Here is an 18,875-nt window from a genome sequence, read left to right as displayed (position 1 = left end):
TTCAGCTCAAATGCAAGACTGATAAGAGACCGATTTTATAGCTGTTAGCAAGTGATGTAGAGTTGTTTTATTTTCCTGTGTCTCTTCTGTTCTCTCCAGATATCTCTGGAGACGTCCTACTGGACCTTTGTGAACTGCTTCGCTGTCCTCTGCAGTATAGCCATATACTTCGGGATCATGTTCGATATCCACAGTGCAGGAATCCACGTCATCTTCCCATCAACCTTCACCTTCACCGGTGAGTTCTGCTTAATATCTGTGGTGTTTTCATCAGTGTACACCGTAGCGAAATGTTTTGCAAGTAAAAAAAAGTTTTACAACAAAAATGGCCGTTTCTTATTGAAAAGTTCAGGTTAGTGCCGCCCCCGTTTAAGCTGTTGGTTTCCGTTTGGCTCCTACAAACGGACTGAAACAGGGAGAGTCTATCTGTACCTGTCCAATAAGAGACGCTAATGTTTTGTTTTTCGTTGCAAAACGTTTTAAAATGTTGTGCTCTAATGAACATGACCCAGGCCATAAGGCTCTTGTCAGTGATGGTGGTGATGACGATCAGGGCACAGCATTTAAAAAAAAATCATTGGTAGCACTGGTACAACATTAAATCTAGGAGCACCAGATATACAGTGAGGGGAAAAAAGTATTTGATCCCAAATCAAATTTTATTGGTCACATGCGCCGAATACAACAGGTGCAGACATTACAGTGAAATGCTTACTTACAGCCCTTAACCAACAGTGCATTTATTTTTAACAAAAAAGTAAAAATAAAACAACAACAAAAAAAGTGTTGAGAAAAAAAGAGCAGAAGTAAAATAAAATAACAGTAGGGAGGCTATATATACAGGGGGGGTACCGGTGCAGAGTCAATGTGCGGGGGCACCGGCTAGTTGAGGTAGTTGAAGTAATATGTACATGTGGGTAGAGTTAAAGTGACTATGCATAAATAATTAACAGAGTAGCAGCAGCGTAAAAGGATGGGGTGGGGGGGCAGTGCAAATAGTCCGGGTAGCCATGATTAGCTGTTCAGGAGTCTTATGGCTTGGGGGTAGAAGCTGTTGAGAAGTCTTTTGGACCTAGACTTGGCACTCCGGTACCGCTTGCCGTGCGGTAGCAGAGAGAACAGTCTATGACTAGGGTGGCTGGAGTCTGACAATTTTGAGGGCCTTCCTCTGACACCGCCTGGTATAGAGGTCCTGGATGGCAGGAAGCTTGGCCCCAGTGATGTACTGGGCCGTACGCACTACCCTCTGTAGTGCCTTGCGGTCGGAGGCCAAGCAGTTGCCATACCAGGCGGTGATGCAACCAGTCAGGATGCTCTCGATGGTGCAGCTGTAGAATTTTTTGAGGATCTGAGGACCCATGCCAAATCTTTTCAGTCTCCTGAGGGGGAATAGGCTTTGTCGTGCCCTCTTCACGACTGTCTTGGTGTGTTTGGACCATGATAGTTCGTTGGTGATGTGGACACCAAGGAACTTGAAGCTCTCAACCTGTTCCACTACAGCCCCGTCGATGAGAATGGGGGCGTGCTCAGTCCTCTTTTTTTTCCTGTAGTCCACAATCATCTCCTTTGTCTTGGTCACGTTGAGGGAGAGGTTGTTGTCCTGGCACCACACGGCCAGGTCTCTTTCCTCCTCCCTATAGGCTGTCTCATCGTTGTCGGTGATCAGGCCTACCACTGTTGTGTCGTCGGCAAACTTAACTGCTGATTTTGAACGTTTGCCCACTGACAAAGACATGATCAGTCTATAATTTTAATGGTAGGTTTATTTGAACAGTGAGAGACAGAATAACAACAAAAAAATCCAGAAAAACGCATGTCAAAAAATGTTATAAATTGATTTGCATTTTAATGAGGGAAATAAGTATTTGACCCCTCTGCAAAACATGACTTAGTACTTGGTGGCAAAACCATTGTTGGCAAAACCCTTGTTGGCAATCACAGAGGTCAGACGTTTCTTGTAGTTGGCCACCAAGTTTGCACACATCTCAGGAGGGATCTTGCAGATCTTCTCCAAGTCATTAAGGTTTCAAGGCTGACGTTTGGCAACTCGAACCTTCAGCTCCCTCCATAGATTTTCTATGGGATTAAGGTCTGGAGACTGGCTAGGCCACTCCAGGACCTTAATGGGCTTCTTCTTGAGCCACTCCTTTGTTGCCTTGGCCTGTGTGTTTTGGGTCATTGTCATGCTGGAATACCCATCCACAACCTATTTTCAATGCCCTGGCTGAGGGAAGGAGGTTCTCACCCAATATTTGACGGTACATGCCCACGTCCATCGTCCCTTTGATGTGGTGAAGTTGTCCTGTCCCCTTAGCAGAAAAACACCCCCAAAGCATAATGTTTCCACCTCCATGTTTGACGGTGGGGATGGTGTTCTTGAGGTCATAGGCAGCGTTCCTCCTCCTCCAAACACGGCGATTTGAGTTGATGCCAAAGAGCTCGATTTTGGTCTCATCTGCCCACAACACTTTCACCCAGTTCTCCTCTGAATCATTCAGATGTTCATTGGCAAACTTCAGACGGGGCTGTATATGTGCTTTCTTGAGCAAGGGGACCTTGCGGGCGCTGCAGGATTTCAGTCCTTCATGGCGTAGTGTGTTAACAATTGTTTTCTTGGTGACTATGGTCCCAGCTGCCTTGAGATCATTGACAAGATCCTCCCGTGTAGTTCTGGGCTGATTCCTCACCGTTCTCATGATCATTGCAACTCCACGAAGTGAGATCTTGCATGGAGCCCCAGGCCGAGGGAGATTGACAGGTCTTTTGTGTTTCTTCCATTTGTGAATAATCGCACCAATTGTTGTCACCTTCTCACCAAGCTGCTTGGCGATGGTCTTGTAGCCCATTCCAGCCTTATGTAGGTCTACAATCTTGTCCCTGACATCCTTGGAGAGCTCTTTGGTCTTGGCCATGGTGGAGAGTTTGGAATCTGATTGATTGACTGCTTCTATGGACAGGTGTCTTTTATACAGGTAACAAGCTGAGATTAGGAGCACTCCCTTTAAGAGTGTGCTCCTAATCTCAGCTCGTTACCTGTATAAAAGACACCTGGGAGCCAGAAATCTTTCTGATTGAGAGTGGGTCAAATACTTATTTCCCTCATTTAAAATGCAAATCAATTTATAACATTTTTGACATGCGTTTTTCTGGATTTTTTTGTTGTTATTCTGTCTCTCACTGTTCAAATAAACCTACCATTAAAATTATAGACTGATCATTTCTTTGTCATTGGGCAAACGTACAAAATCAGCAGGGGATCAAATACTTTTTTCCCTCACTGTATATTTTTTTTATTGATTGAGATATTATTAAATACATATTGGGCCCATATGGATTCTAGCTGCTTTTGAAGCACATGTTGTGTTCTAGAAACTAATATTTAACCCTGTGAAGACATTCGTTTTATTATAAAAACCTAAAATGTTGATAGAAAAACCTGTCATTGAAATTACCAAGTCATTTGTGGAATATTAGGTTTCTTTGAGAGCGTCAAGTTTGTGAGCGACGACAAGAGATCAGTCATTCATTCATTGCTATGATCATTGATCTTCTAAAGCAGGGGATCCCCAACGTTTTCACTCAGACCCCCCTTCCAGCATTGGGGAACTCCCTGCTCCCCCCTGTGTACGTGCCCCATGTCTATTTCTAAGGGCACAAGCATGACACAAACTCATGTTGGCAGAGGGAATATTTTGCAGGTTTAAAGCAAATCCATTTGGCCATGGGATGGATACTTTTTTTGTTGTTGTTGCCATTTTAAAGCTCATTTCCTGCAATTCCACACATTTTGTCACGAGGTACAGAGAATTTTTCAGTTTTTAAGCGAAGTTCCTACAATTCTACACATTTTGCCATTTCTTATGTGTGTTCATGTGATATCTGAGTGACTCAAACATTACAACAAAGTCAATGGGCTAAAAGACGTTAGCTGACATGGGCTAGTTGATCTGGACATTTCTAACACGTTATAAATAGCTCTCTAAGGTATGCAGTGACTGACATGACAAGAGGAAAACTGCTGATGCACTACCCAATTTTGAAATTGTACCTTGTGTATTCTACTATTACAACTTTCAGGAGTAAGTTGAAAGCTGGACTGAGTTCCTTAATAAAAAAATAAAAGGGAAAGCTTCTTTAGAAAAATGGTTCCCAAACTGTGGGGCCCCCCTGCCGACTGGCATGCCCCACAGTTTGGGAATCACTGTTCTAAAGAAGCAATCCCTTTTGCTTTCTTTCTGTGCCCCCAAATGTGTAGATGTACTGGTAAAGTTTAATTTGAATTTCCGCAACGCGGTTAGCCTCAGTTGCTGGGACCGCTACTATCTGTCCAGGGATGCTGCCAAACCCTGGTCTGACGAGCTGCTGCTTGGCGACGCAGCTAGCCTAGCTGCTAGCTAGCGATCAAGCTAGCCAGGTTTCCTTGACAGTTTGAACACAAGCCGCGACGCGGGTAGCCCTTGTGGCTGGGACCGCGGATAGTCCCGTGCTTGTGGCTGTTTAAATCCCTGCTGTTTGTGGCTGTTTCCATCAGCCCTGCGAGCTGTGCTGGTGTTAGAAGGAGAAGACAGTGTTTCGCTATTACAGACCACTGGGAAAACAGACTATCTAGCGGGACAATCCATGAGGAATAACATTGTTGTGGATGGCATACCAGAGTCTACACATGAGACCTGGACGGAGTCTGAGGAGAAAGTGAGAAAAATTATCACAGAAAATCTGCAAGACGGATCATAGGAAGATTAAGGTGGATCGCTCCCACAGGTCTGGAAATCCTGTAACCAGTCCAGGTGACAGACCCAGGCCGATAGTGGTCAAGCTCCTAAGGTTCAAGGACAAGATGGCTGTTCTGGAGAGAGCCAAGAACTTAACGGGAACTAACGTCTTCTCTGAAGCTGAAGCCCCAGAGCCGTAAAGAACGTAATTCCATCTATGAAAGCTGCTAAGAGAATGTGGGGACGTTGCTTACATCCCCTACGACAAGCTCATTGTCCACCCTCCCTCCCAAAAGCCTGGGAGGAGACCGAGCCTAGCTTCCGGGTCAGTAGCTTCAGCCCCACGTCACATAGACACATACACCAACTGACACTCACAAAGCACCTGAACATAACATTGTGGCAATAACAAGGAAAGCCAAAGTGCCAAAGGTTGGGCCTAAAGTAATTCATAAGAGATCATGCAAGAAATGTTCTCTTGACTCTTTTGTTGAAGATGTAAAACAATTATTTTTTGGTCTGACGTGTATGAGGAAGTGAATCCAGATGCAGCATTTTGTAAAATTTGTAAAATTATTCTTGCCAATTGTTGACCAGCATGCACCTGTTAAGAAATTAAGTGTGAGAGCTGTTAGAGCCCACTGAATTGATGATGAATTGAACAATTGTATGGTTCAAAGAAATGATGCAAAAGAGGTGTCAAACAAGTCAGGCTGCCCAGCTGATTGGTTGACATACTGTCAATTGAGAAATGTGGTGACTAATTACTAAATTATATTACCAAACCAAGATAAATGACATAAAACACAATCGAAAAAGACTTTGGAATACCTTAAATGAAATCATGGGCAGAAAACCCTATTCATCTCCATTGTTCATTGAAGTTGATTGATAATTTATAACAAAACCTTTCGATTTTTGCCAATCATTTCAATGACTATTTCACGAGTAAGTAGAAGAACTCAGAAGTGAAGTGACAACATTGAACAGTGAACCATCCTGTTTTTGTTCAAAGGTGTAGTAATGGAAGAGACAGATTGCTATTTTGAATTTGGTCAAGTAAGTGTGGGAGGGGTGAAACAACTGTTATCCATCAATAATTATAAGCCACCAGGTATAGACAACCTTGATGGGAAACTATTGAGAATGGTAGCAGACTGTATTGCCACCTAAGTAATTCCACTGCCTAAAAATAGTAAAGCACCCTTTGATGGCTCTAACAGCCGCCCAATAAGTTTGCTGCCTGCTCTTAGTAAATGGATGGAGAGAATTCTTTGACCAAATACAATGCTATTTTTCAGAGAACAAGTTAACTACTGACTTTCAGCATGCATATAGAGAAGGGCACTCAACTTGTACTGCCCCAAATAATTGTTTAAAAGAGATGGATAATAAGATGATAGTCCGAGCTGTATTGTTCAATTTCAGTGCAGCCTTTGATGTTATTGATCATAAATTGTTATTGAAGAAACTCACTCGCTATGGTTTTACATCACCTGCCATCACATGGTTGGAGAGTTATTTATCCAATAGAACCCAGAGTGTTCTTTTAATGGAAGCTTCTCTAACATCTGATATGTACAGTGTGGTGTCCCTCAGGGCAGTTGCCTTGGGCCATTACTCTTCTCATTTTTTTTTTACAAATGATCTGCCACTGGTCTTACACAAAGCTAGAATGACTACGTAAGCGGATGATTCCACACTCTACATGTCAGAACACAAAGCCAGTGAACTCACTTAAATTCTAAAAAAGGAGTTAGTCAGTATCATCTAAAACTAAAAGCATTGTATTTTGTTAAAAATAAACATTGAATACCTAAACCTCAACTGGAGTTGTTGTATAAAGTGTGTGACCATTGAGCAAGTTGAGGAAGCTAAACTCCTAGGTATAACATTGGATGGTCAATTATCATGGTCAAGTCATATTGACAAAGTTGTAGTGAAGATGGGGAGGGGTATGTCTGTTTATAAAAAGATGGTCTGTGTTTTTGACACATCAACTGTACTAGTTGTTCAGGCTCTGGTCTTGTCCCATCTTGATTACTGTCCGGTAATATGGTCAAGTGCAGCAAAGAAAGACATAGCAAAGCTGCAGCTGGCTCAAATGCCTTGCCCTTAACTGCACATACAGAACTAACATCAACAACATGCCTGCCAGTCTTTCCTGGTTGAGGATTGACGAGAGATTAATTTATTCTCTTCTAGTTTTTGAGAAGTATTACTGTAATGAAGATTTCAGATCGTCTGCATATTGAAATAACATTCCGCTCAGACACCCATACATACCCAACAAGACATGCCACCAGGGGTCTCTTCACAGTCCCCAAGTCCAAAATGAATTCACGGCAATGCACAAGATTATACAGAGCCATGAGGGCGGCAGGTAGCTTAGTGGTTAAGAGCGTTGTGCCAGTAACCGAAAGGTCGCTGGTTCTAATCCCCGACTAGGTGGAAAATCTGTCGATGTGGCCTTGAGCAAGGCACTTAACCCTAATTGTTCCTGTAAGTCGCTCTGGATAAGAGCGTCTGCTAAATGACTAATTATTATGATCACATGGAACTCCAATTACTCAAGCAAACAGCAAAATTACCTCATGGACTGTGAGGTGACACACACAAACACACATTCTGTTTTTAGTTGTATTGTTTTTAAATGGTTTTTGTATTGTTTGTATATCATTAAATGTGTGACTGTCCTTGTCCATCAGTGTACCAGTGTTTTTGTAACCTGTCATGTTTTTTCTGGACCCCAGGAAGAATAGCTGCTGCCACTGCAAAAGCTAATGGGGATCCAAATAAACAAATAAAAGCTACCAGGTTGTTAGCTAGCTAACTAATGAGGTAACATGACTGAACAAGGTGTAAACAAATGCCCGTGAGTGGTTTAGGAATGACCCGCGACATCATTTATGAACATTTCCTAAAAACTAACTTCATGGTCCACCAGGTAGATGAAAAAAAACAAAAGATATACCAGCCACTCAGAATTCTTACCAGCTAATACATTTATTTGCCATAATAACACCAAAAAACACAATAATACGTTTTTCTTGTTTTAGTTTTTCCAGTTTTTGGAGTTCCCACAGTTTTTTTTCAGGTGTTCACTCTCAAAATGACACTTTAAAAAAAAATTTGAACATCCAATTGTCCACAACAATGCTTAAACCACATCAGGAGACCCACTTTTGAGGTCTGGGGGAAAAAATGTAAATAAATATTTTGGAGGGTACAGTTGCCCTTTTAATGTAAATTGCGCCTGCATGCGCATTGGCAGAGTTTGCAAAACAAAAGACCACTGATACAAATCATCATGATATCATATTCTGCCAGGTAAGCCCACTTTGCAGTTAACATTTTAATTTGGAACGTTTTATGGGAAAGCCTTTAGAAATGACTAACTGGCTACAGGTATTGGTCGACACAGGCATTCCCATGCCCTTACGTCTTCAGAAAGTTGCAAATCACTGATGCATTCTTTAAATTCTTTAATACTCTTTTAATATTCTTTACATATAGGCTTTGGATTGAACGAATCTGAGCTTGCTTTTTTTTTCTCTAGGGCACTTGGAAACAACTGCACAGTGAAGCGTCTCATTACACCAATTATTATCTGGGTGATTGTTCTCCTGGTTGCACTGGTGCTCTCAAAATAAAAATGTTAATTCTGCACTGTGAAATATCAATAAGCATATGCGACCAAAATGATCGCTATTTAGAGCCTTGACTATGATAATGTTCAATTATTGAGCTTTTGTAACCCAGCATGTGTTTTTGTTTTTCCCATGTGTGTTAGGAGTGGCTTCTAACGCGCTCAGACAGCCTTATCTGTGGCTGACCATCATCTTGACTGTGGGGATCAGCCTGCTACCTGTCATCTGTATTCAGTTCCTCTACAAAACCATATGGCCATCCGTTGGAGATGACGTAAGGCCTAGCTACTACTAACCAAAGAGGACTTTACTCATAATGCGTTGATATCGGCAACATTTTGGCATGACATGTCATTGATATGTCCATGGTACACACGATGGGCTCATTGCCACTGCAATATTGTTAGAGATTTTTTTAGCAGAGATCAGTGTATAAAATGGAGCACAAAATCTGGCAAACTACATCCCAAGTTTGAAGTGCTCTTGAGTGAAACCCACCACACATCCATATTTAAAAAATGTTTATAAATGATGTATGAATTGTTTATGAATGATTTTGTTTTTTTCCGCAGGTCCAGAGGAACAGGAAGAAGTATGAGATGGAGGAAGAGGAGAAGAAGAAGCCTCCCTTCCAGCGCGGAAGACAGTCCCGCCGCTCAGCCTACGCCTTCTCTCACTCCAGAGGCTACGCCGACCTCATCGCGTCCGGCCGCAGCATCAGAAGACGGCCTGCCTCAGCCCGCCCCAACCCCAGGGACAGCATCCGAGAGATCCCCCAGGCCGAGAACATATGAGAGGGGGGGGGGCTCACCGGCAGGGCCTGGTCCCAGATCTGTTTGTGCTGTCTTGCCAACTCCTATGGTCCTACAACTCCTGTGGTAAATGTCAGTTTTGACCATAGGAGTTGTCAAGATGGCACAAACAGATCTGGGACCAGGCTAACCTGTCATTCCTATACTTTTTGAGCTGAGAACATATTTGAGGCCTCCCCGGCATGATCTTACTACGGGAAGATGCTTCCATCCAAAAGCTTACCGGAGCCCTATTGCATTGGGGATTTAATGTTTAGGGTTTTGTGTAACAGACAATGTTGTTTATCTCTGGATTTTTAAAGCCTTATTTTAGTTTCCCTCTCCTGGATGGTTGCAGCATTACTCGTCATTACTGGGCACTCCTGACATACCTTGGCCTGTATTCATGAAGCCTCAGTTGGAGTGCTGATCTAGGATCGGGCCCAGAGTTATTGGTTTGACTGGAGTTGGCCTTGTTTAAACTGACAAAATGTAATATATTGTGAATATTATTGAGGGTTTGTATTTCAATGGATCAGTTGTCAAATGTATACTTGCAGTCAGAAGTGTGTCATAATCATGATTTTTTTCAAATGTACAAGAATTTCAGCTTTATTTTCTGTTCATAATGCTGGATCCTAGAAGTAAATTATTTTCCACCGTTTTTATTTTATTTTATGGTGTCCTTCCTTACTGCTGTAAGTCATTTAACACACTTTATATAGACATGGATTCATTGTATACATGCTTTTAAAGCTGAACCAGTTGTTTACATTGATCCCATAGGACCCTGCTGCACCTATGGATTGCTTGCTGTAGTTTCACGTTTTAGCGGAGCCAAACCCCCCCCCCCCCCGATCATAAACGGATGCAAATAGCTTCTTGCGTTCTTCAATGAATTGAGCTAGTAGTCAGCCATAACGCTTATTCTAATATCAACACTATCCATCCACTCTTTCGGTTATTATTGTGTTTTTGTAACAGGATCGTTATTATTCTGGCTTTGGTGTGAGTGGGAATGTTCTGAAATGTGCTCAATATTGACCGTGCCCAAAATGGAATTTTACTCCCTATTTAGTGCACTACTTTTGACCAGGGCCTATAGGGTTCCGGTCAAAAGTAGTGCACTAGGGAATAGGGTGCAATTTTGGTATGCAACCCATTGAAATGAATGAATGAAATTGGCAATTTGCAATATTTGCTATGAATAACTTCCTGCACAGACATTACAATTAGTTTCATATTTCGACATGGGCTGTGACTCAATCCACAGGATGCAGGCTTTGGATTGAGACTCAGCCATGGCTATTTTATTGGCCTAATGCATTGTCAGCCTTCTATCAATATGACCCCTATCAAACAATACTCTGTTTAATGTTTATAAAATACTTTGTTATTTTACTTACTTCATCATGCTGTATAACAAATGGACTTTGTAACTATATTTTAAAGGTTTGTGTACACATTTGCTACTAAAGAAAACTGAGTGGTCAACTGGGCAACTATTATGACTACCTTTTTTAATACTTGTTTTTAATATATTAATGATATAAAATACTTTGTAAAATGACTTTGAATAAAGACTAACTATACAGAGAAGCAGCATCTGAGGTGACTTATAACACAAATTGTAGAGAAAAGGTAAAGGTTTATTTATAATCTTTGAGTTGTTTTGATGTGTTTTCCCACTTTTTTTCCCCTCAGTGGCGTATCCACTAGCAACCAAACAGAACCAAACATAATGAAATGGGGGACAGGCGGCACGGTCCTACGCGAATTTGTCCGATAGAAACTGTCGTTTTCGGTACAAAAAGTTCTCCGTTTTAAGAACTATTTCCGTTGCAAAACGTTTTGCAACTGTTTGCTATGGTCTTTGTCTTGTCGGATTCCATTGCAAAAGTTTTTGCAATGGAATCCATTTACTCCAAAAATAAAACGTTATACAATGAAAACTAGAGTTTCTATTGGACCAATTAAGGTAGGTCCCTCCCCGTTTCATTTGCTCCCGTTTTAGTTCCTTTTCTTAAATGGAAGCAAATGAAACAAGGGTCCTAACTGAATATGTCCAATAGGAACTCTTGTTTTGCTCTGTTTGTTTCCATTTGGTTCTTAAACGGTTTCCGTAATGAATACGCCCCAGTTCTCCATGTCTGTAAGACAACAGTTTCATATTTTATAAGACAATGACATTATTGTTCGGTGTTAAGCTGTGTATGTAGGCATACATTTTTCCCGTTTGTATATGTCACCAACTCCACCTGTGGGACATGTACTCCACCTGCAGGCCTCACCTGAGTACATCCACTTGCCTCAACCAAGATGGCTGCCAGCAGTGTTTACTGCAGTAATATCCACTGACGGCAGCGCCGTAAACTGTTGTGGAATCAGCTGACCACCATAGCGCCCCTGCACAGGGTAATAAACAAGACACATTAAAAATACTGGTGACCTAAACGGACCGAGAATTTCAGCGAAGTTGCTAAGGAAAGGAAATGTTCCAGTAGAACCTGTCGCATGTAAGTGTTTCGCCGTATCTGTGTCAGTACGACCATTTTAGCCATTTTGCTAACCCGGAAACTGCGACATTGCAGGTTCTTTAATGTTGTAATCTAGCTAGCTATCATCTGCTAGCCAACAGTGTTGATAAATTTTGCATTACAGTGACTAAAATAGCTGCACAACGTGTTATGGAACACACTCATAGCTAGATATTATAGTTATAAATTGTGTCTTTCAACGTCTCAGGTGTTAGCGTAAATAGCTCACCTGTGTCAACCCAACCCATGGATTAATCGAATGTATGCGTCAAATTTTAGGCGTAGACTGCTTGGTTGAAATGGTAGCAGAAGGTGAATGTTGAGTTTTTGTTGCACACATATCCAGATGATGCTGCGTACCATTTTGCGCAATGACACTAGGTGTGATCGAGGCGCTAGCCCGCCGACTAAATTCAACTCCACGATTTACGATGTCAACTGGCTAATAAGATAAACTAGCGACCGAGCTAGCTAGACAACTGTCATCGATTTGCAACCAACTGCCATGTAGATAATAATCTATAACCGCAACGCCTTGGTCACACCGACAGTGTCATTGCGCTAAATGGTACGCAGCATCATCTGGATATGTGTACAACAAAATATCAACATTCACCTTCTGCTACCATTTCTGTCAAGCCGTCTACACATAGTTTGATGCATAAATCCGATAAATCCAATGTATGCAGCACACAGAACACACTGCCTCTGCAACTCAATGCTCCAAGGCAAACACAGCGTTACATTGGAAATTAATGTACTTCTGGTGTACCAAAATGCTATCGGTGTGATCAAGGCGTAGACACATTAAAATGTGCATACCGCCCCAACACATGACGCAATTTCAATTGCACTCCATCCTGCCCTCACCCATCTTCGAGAGGAGAGGAATACCTATGTGAGAATGCTGTTAATTGACTACATCTTAGCGCTCAACACCGTAGTCCCCTCCAAGCTCGACACCTCCCTGGGACTGAACACCTCCCTCTGCAACTGGATCCTGGACTTCCTAACGTCCCCAGGTGTTGAGGGTAGGCAACATCACCTCCGCCACGCTGACCCTCAACATGGGGTCCCCACAGGGATGTGTTCTTAGTCCCCTCCTGTACTCCCTGTTCACCCACAACTACATGGCCACGCACGACTCCAACACCATCAAGTTTACTAACGACACGACAGTGGTAGGCCTGATCTCCGGCGATGATGAGACAGCCTACAGGGAGGTCAGTGACCTGGCAGTGTGGTGCAAGGACAACAATCTCTCCCTCAATGCCAGAAAGACCAAGGACCTGATTGTGGACTACAGGAAACGGGGGGAGGGGCGAGCGAGCCCATCCACATTGACTGGGCTGCTGTGGAGTGGTTTGAGAGCTTACAGTTCCTTGCTGTCCAAATCACTAAGGACTTAAAATGGTCCACATACACTAGGGATGCAAAAAAACCTATGGCTTTGCCTTTTCTTCTCTGATACTATGCATACAAGGACGCCTATCGTCTTACAGTCAAAAGGCTATATAGCCTGTTATTGAACATGCAACTCCTGTAATGAAGCAGCAAATAAAACTTCATTTTCAAATATTTCAAATATTAAAAAAACGTTATAAACCTAATGCAAGCAGTTGACAGAGATAGAAATCTCTGTTAGAAACATAACGAGGGGGACTCTTAATAGCAACAACTATGATGGGTTGCTAATATGAATAGGATTGTGCCTTTGGCTTCTGGACAACGAAAGAAAGTTGACATGAAAACCAATAGAACAGGAGATAAAATGCTAGTTAATGGCATGAGGAAGTCGTTAAAAAAGAATTGCCTCCACGTTTCTACGGATGGATTTTGGCTAGGCTACTTTGAAGCAGGGTAAGACATGCCTCATTATTTGAAGTAAAGTAAAAACGTTTAGGTTTCAAACAATTATACTGCCTCAAAGCTCACATTACATTATACTGCCTCAATCTCACATTACATTATACTGCCTCAATCTCAATCAAAGTACGGCTTGCGAGACATTTTTAAATGTAATAAATATTATATTTTAGTTATGATTTTTGGCCTAAAATTACCCAATCCATGATATACAAACAACCTCCAATAGATGGCGCTGTAGCCTGGCAGCGCGCTCTGTATTTGGGCCAACAGTTAGATTCAGAATGCGCTCAGTCATCATAGCCACTTCATTGCTTGACGACTTTTGACGTGAAAAATGAGTGCTGCGAAAATGAGAAAAGTGGACTCTGAATGTCGTGTTTTTAAAGAAGAATGGACAGCAAAATACTTTTTACTAATATTGGACATAAGGCGGTATTTTTTTATTTTTTTATTTCACCTTTATTTAACCAGGTAAGCCAGTTGAGAACAAGTTCTCATTTACAACTGCGACCTGGCCAAGATAAAGCAAAGCAGTGCGATTAAAAACAACATCACAGAGTTACATATGGGGTAAAACAAAACATAAAGTCCAAAATACAACAGAAAATATATATACAGTGTGTGCAAATGAAGCAAGTTATGGAGGTAAGGCAATAAATAGGCCATAGTGCAAAATAATTACAATTAGTATTAACACTGGAATGATAGATGTGCAAGAGATGATGTGCAAATAGAGATACTGGGGTGCAAATGAGCAAAAATAAATAACAATATGGGGATGAGGTAGTTGGGTGGGCTAATTTCAGATGGGCTGTGTACAGGTGCAGTGATCGGTAAGGTGCTCTGACAACTGACGCTTAAAGTTAGTGAGGGAGATAAGAGTCTCCAGCTTCAGAGATTTTTGCAATGTCTGATATGCCAAGAAAGTGTTGCTGTTTTTAAGGAATATAATCTCAATCGTCATTTTTTAAGCAAGCATGCTAAAAGTGTGTTAAAGTGTGCACATGTTGGGGAATCTGAACGATCTAAATGTGAAACTGCAGGGAAATTGTGCTTTTGTACATGAACTGTATTCCGTTCAAGGCCAAACTTTATGTTGTTCTCCAGACAAATGAGCAGCCGGTCTCTCGCTCATTTTCCGACACTAGCCGCACTGAACGCTGCCACATCGCAGTGCCGCACTGAGACACACAGTAGCACTTCGATCGACCTGCATGCTGAGTTTTCCCGCCGCTTCTCAGACTTCACCAAGATTGAGACTGAGCTGGAGCTTGTTTCATGCCCCCGGTCTTTCGACAGTGAGAAAGCCCCACCAGACACACAATTGGAGCTCATCGACATCCAATGTGACAGTGCTTTGAAGGAGAAGTACAAAACAGCAACAATAGACCAGTTCTATGGCTCACTGAATGAAACAAAGTTTCCAAACATTAAAAAGCACGCCCAAAGGATGCTTGTTTTATTCGGGTCCACATATGCGTGAACAAACGTCCTCAGTCATGAATTACAACAAATCCCGTCACAGGTCAAATTTAACCAATCACCACTTGTCAGCTGTTCTGAGAATCTCTACATCAAAGATGACAGCAGATGTTGATGCCCTTGCCAAGAGAGGTGACCAGACCCATTGTTCACATTAAGACTTGAATAACCGTGACTGGGGTAGGCAAGGATTATGCTTTATCATGGTGATGGTTATGCGGTGAGAATTATCCAGCAATGCACTTGGATACAGGTAATAACTAATCAGTCAGATTTGGGCTGAGCTGATTGGATAACTGTAAATATGGCTCACAATGGAGATGAGAATTGTTCCTTAATATGCTTTCAAAAACAGACCATTCCAAATGAAACGGATGCTCTTACCATATGTTTCACTCAAATTCTAGAATATATATATATTTTTTTACACATCTGCTGTTACATTTAGCATGTCTCCAGTCATATAATATATCTATTTTTAAGTTTGCATATTGTGACCGTAAGTTTGATTGTACTTTACAAGGGTAGAGATGCAGCATCTGTGTGTGTTTGATGTCTGTTATAAATTATTTCAATTTTGTGAAATATTTGTTCACGAAAACAAGGGTAGAGATGGTACAAGGGTAGAATTGTTCTGCAAGCATATGTACACCTACATACAGTTCACTAGTAGTTGCGTGTCAATGTGAAAAATGAATAAAGGCTTCATGTTTTGTCACGCATATAGTATGTGGCCCTTCACTTGGTTTCAAAAACTCAATGTGGCCCTTGAGCCAAATGGTTAGCCCACCCCTGGTCTAACCTCTAGCCCCTAACTAAACTCTAGACTCTAACTAAACACTAAACTCTAACCTCTAGCCCCTAACTAAACTCTAGACTCTAACTTCACCCCTATTCGATAGCTTATGCACTTGAATGGCGAATGGGAGGCGCGCTTTAATTACGAGTTGAGATTGAGAAATACAAAATGGCTCCTTTTAGTTTTTAACAGGCGATTCCGTTTAGAATTGTTATTTGTTGCGCAATGACTGGGCTTACAAAAGCAGGTTTCACTCCAGTAGCCTACAGATTTTTTTTGAGGAGCTACTCTCGTGCTGTCTGACAGGTGGCAGGCTATTCCGCTCCTCAGACTAGGCTCTGGTATGCTGTGTGCAATTTAATTCCACAAAATTAGGCAAATTACCCTATAGACCGATAAGCGTGACCCATCAAATGTATTTTCGTCCGCTTACCGATTTTGAACGGTTAACTGTTAACATCCCTAACATACACGCAAACAGTCGCCTAACCTCCCCCTCAGGAGGTTGAAAAGATTTGGCATGGGCCCTCAAATCCACAAAAAGTTCTACAGCTGCACCATTGAGAGCATTTAGACTGGCTGCATCACCACTTGGTATGGCAACTGCACCGCCCTCGATCGCTACAGAGGGTGGTGCGGACGGCCCAGTACATCACTCGGGCCGAGCTCCCTCCAGCTACCTAAGCCAGTAAGCGGTACCGGAGCAACCAGTCTGACACCAACAGGTTCCTGAACAGCTTCTATCCCCAAGCCATAAGACTGCTAAATGGCTAACAAAATGGCTACATGGACTATCTGCATTGACCCTTTTAATGTTTTTTTGCACTGATTCTATGCGCACTCACATACTCTACACCAGGACTGCCCAACCCTGTTCCTGGAGAGCTACCATCCTGTAGGTTTTCTCTCCAACCCTGTTCCTGGAGAGCTACCATCCTGTAGGTTTTCTCTCCAACCCTGTTCCTGGAGAGCTACCCTCCTGTAGGTTTTTGCTCCAACCCTGTTCCTGGAGAGCTACCCTCCTGTAGGTTTTTTCTCCAACCCTGTTCCCGGAGAGCTACCCTCCTGTAGGTTTTTGCTCACCGTCTAGAGCCCAGGTTTTTGCTCCAACCCTAATCTAGCACACCTGATTCTAATAATTTGCAGGTTGATAAGATGAATCAGGTTAGGTTGGAGTGAAAACCTACAGGATGGTAGCTCTCCAGGAACAGGGTTGGAGCAAAAACCTACAGGATGGTAGCTCTCCAGGAACAGGGTTGGAGAGAGAACCTACAGGATGGTAGCTCTCCAGGAACAGGGTTGGGCAGTCCTGCTCTACACACTCACTCACACACACACACACACACACACACACACACACACACTTCGTTTGCTCACACACACATAACACGCACACACACTCCTACTGACTCTACACACTCACATACAATCATCATATACACTGCTGCTACTCTGTTTATCATATATCCTGATGCCTAGTCTCCTTACCCCAATACAGATCTACCTCTACCACTCCAGAATCCCTGTACATTGTAAATATGGAACTGACCCTGAATACAGCTTACTTATTTTCTTGTTATTTCTATTTTTTGTGTTTTTTGTTCTGCTTTACTTTAAAAAAAAAAAAAAGATTATACTGATATTGATTACTGCATTGTTAGGAAAAGAGCAAGCCAGAAAGGCTTTTCCCTGTACTTGTGTACGTGAAAATAAAAATGTGATACTTGATAAGCTACCCAGTGAGCTAGTTATTTCACTCTCACGTCTGACCGAGCAGGCTGGCTGGGCTGGTTCGTATTTTGAGTGATATCAATTGAATGATTTTGAGCAAGATCAGCCGTTCTGTCATTCTGGCACAGGTCACGGTAGGTTGCGTTCATTCATTTCCCTACACTTGAAGTACTCTGTCTTGCAGATTTTTTTTTTTTTAAAGGCACTTGCATCTGTCAGGGTATTTCAAAACAATATTGTGGATTCACTTGTTCCCTGTGCTTGATAGGCTAGGCTACTGTAAGTGAGTGGGCTTTTTGTTTAGGCTACTTGGCATGACATCATTCAGCCTCTGTAGCTAGATAGCTACCCCGCTGTAGGCTAAGCTGCCATTTGGCATTCGTAGGGTATCAACAAAGAATAGAGTGTCTGTGGTATCATCTGCATAATAAGATAGCTATCTGATACTGGGCTAGAAATACAAGCTTACATATGACACAGCCTTTAATACCAATGCACTGCACACAAAATGATCACTTACTTAGTTGTCCTTGTCTTGAGGGGCTTGTCCTGTGCCTAGGCCTGTAATAGATAATGAAATGGAAGATCATGATGATGATAGCTGCCACCTCAGTTCTCCCAATACTCTGTCCTCCTCACCTACAGTGAAGGAAACAAGTATTTGATCCCCTGCTGATTTTGTACGTTTTCCCCACTAACAAAGACATGATCAGTCTATAATTTTAATGGGAGGTTTATTTGAACAGTGAGAGACAGAATAACAAAAAAATCCAGAAAAACACATTTCAAAAATATTATAAATTGATTTGCATTTTAATGAGGGAAATAAGTATTTGACCCCTCTGCAAAACATGACTTAGTACTTGGTGCCAACAAAGGTTTTGCCAAACACAGAGGTCAGACGTTTCTTGTAGTTGGCCACCAGGTTTGCACACATCTCAGGAGGGATTTTGTCCCACTCCTCTTAGCAGATCTTCTCCAAGTCATTAAGGTTTCGAGGCTGACGTTTGGCAACTCGAACCTTCAGCTCCCTCCACAGATTTTCTATGGGATTAAGGTCTGGAGACTGGCTAGGACACTCCAGGACCTTAATGTGCTCCTTCTTGAGCCACTCCTTTGTTGCCTTGGCCGTGTGTTTTGGGTCATTGTCATGCTGGAATACCCATCCACGACCCATGTTCAATGCCCTGGCTGAGGGAAGGAGGTTCTCACCCAAGATTTGACGGTACATGGCCCCGTCCATCGTCCCTTTGATGCGGTGAAGTTGTCCTGTCCCCTTAGCAGAAAAACACCCCCAAAAAGCA

General features: G+C 42.3%; 1 protein-coding gene across 1 annotated transcript in view; it reads left to right on the top strand.

The window, feature by feature from the left end:
• LOC121573380 (phospholipid-transporting ATPase IC) overlaps positions 1-10,745 on the top strand; it is a 54,407-nt gene extending 43,662 nt beyond the window's left edge. The window contains exons 26-28 of the mRNA XM_041885317.2: positions 100-238; positions 8,506-8,636; positions 8,935-10,745. Of these exons, the coding sequence (XP_041741251.1) occupies positions 100-238; positions 8,506-8,636; positions 8,935-9,156 (492 nt within the window). The 3' untranslated portion in view covers positions 9,157-10,745. The remainder of the gene's footprint in view (positions 1-99; positions 239-8,505; positions 8,637-8,934) is intronic.
• Positions 10,746-18,875: the final 8,130 nt, after the last annotated feature.

Source organism: Coregonus clupeaformis, chromosome 9 (genome assembly GCF_020615455.1).
Source record: "Coregonus clupeaformis isolate EN_2021a chromosome 9, ASM2061545v1, whole genome shotgun sequence".
Taxonomy (NCBI): domain Eukaryota; kingdom Metazoa; phylum Chordata; class Actinopteri; order Salmoniformes; family Salmonidae; genus Coregonus; species Coregonus clupeaformis.
This window is presented reverse-complemented; position numbering and strand designations above follow the sequence as displayed.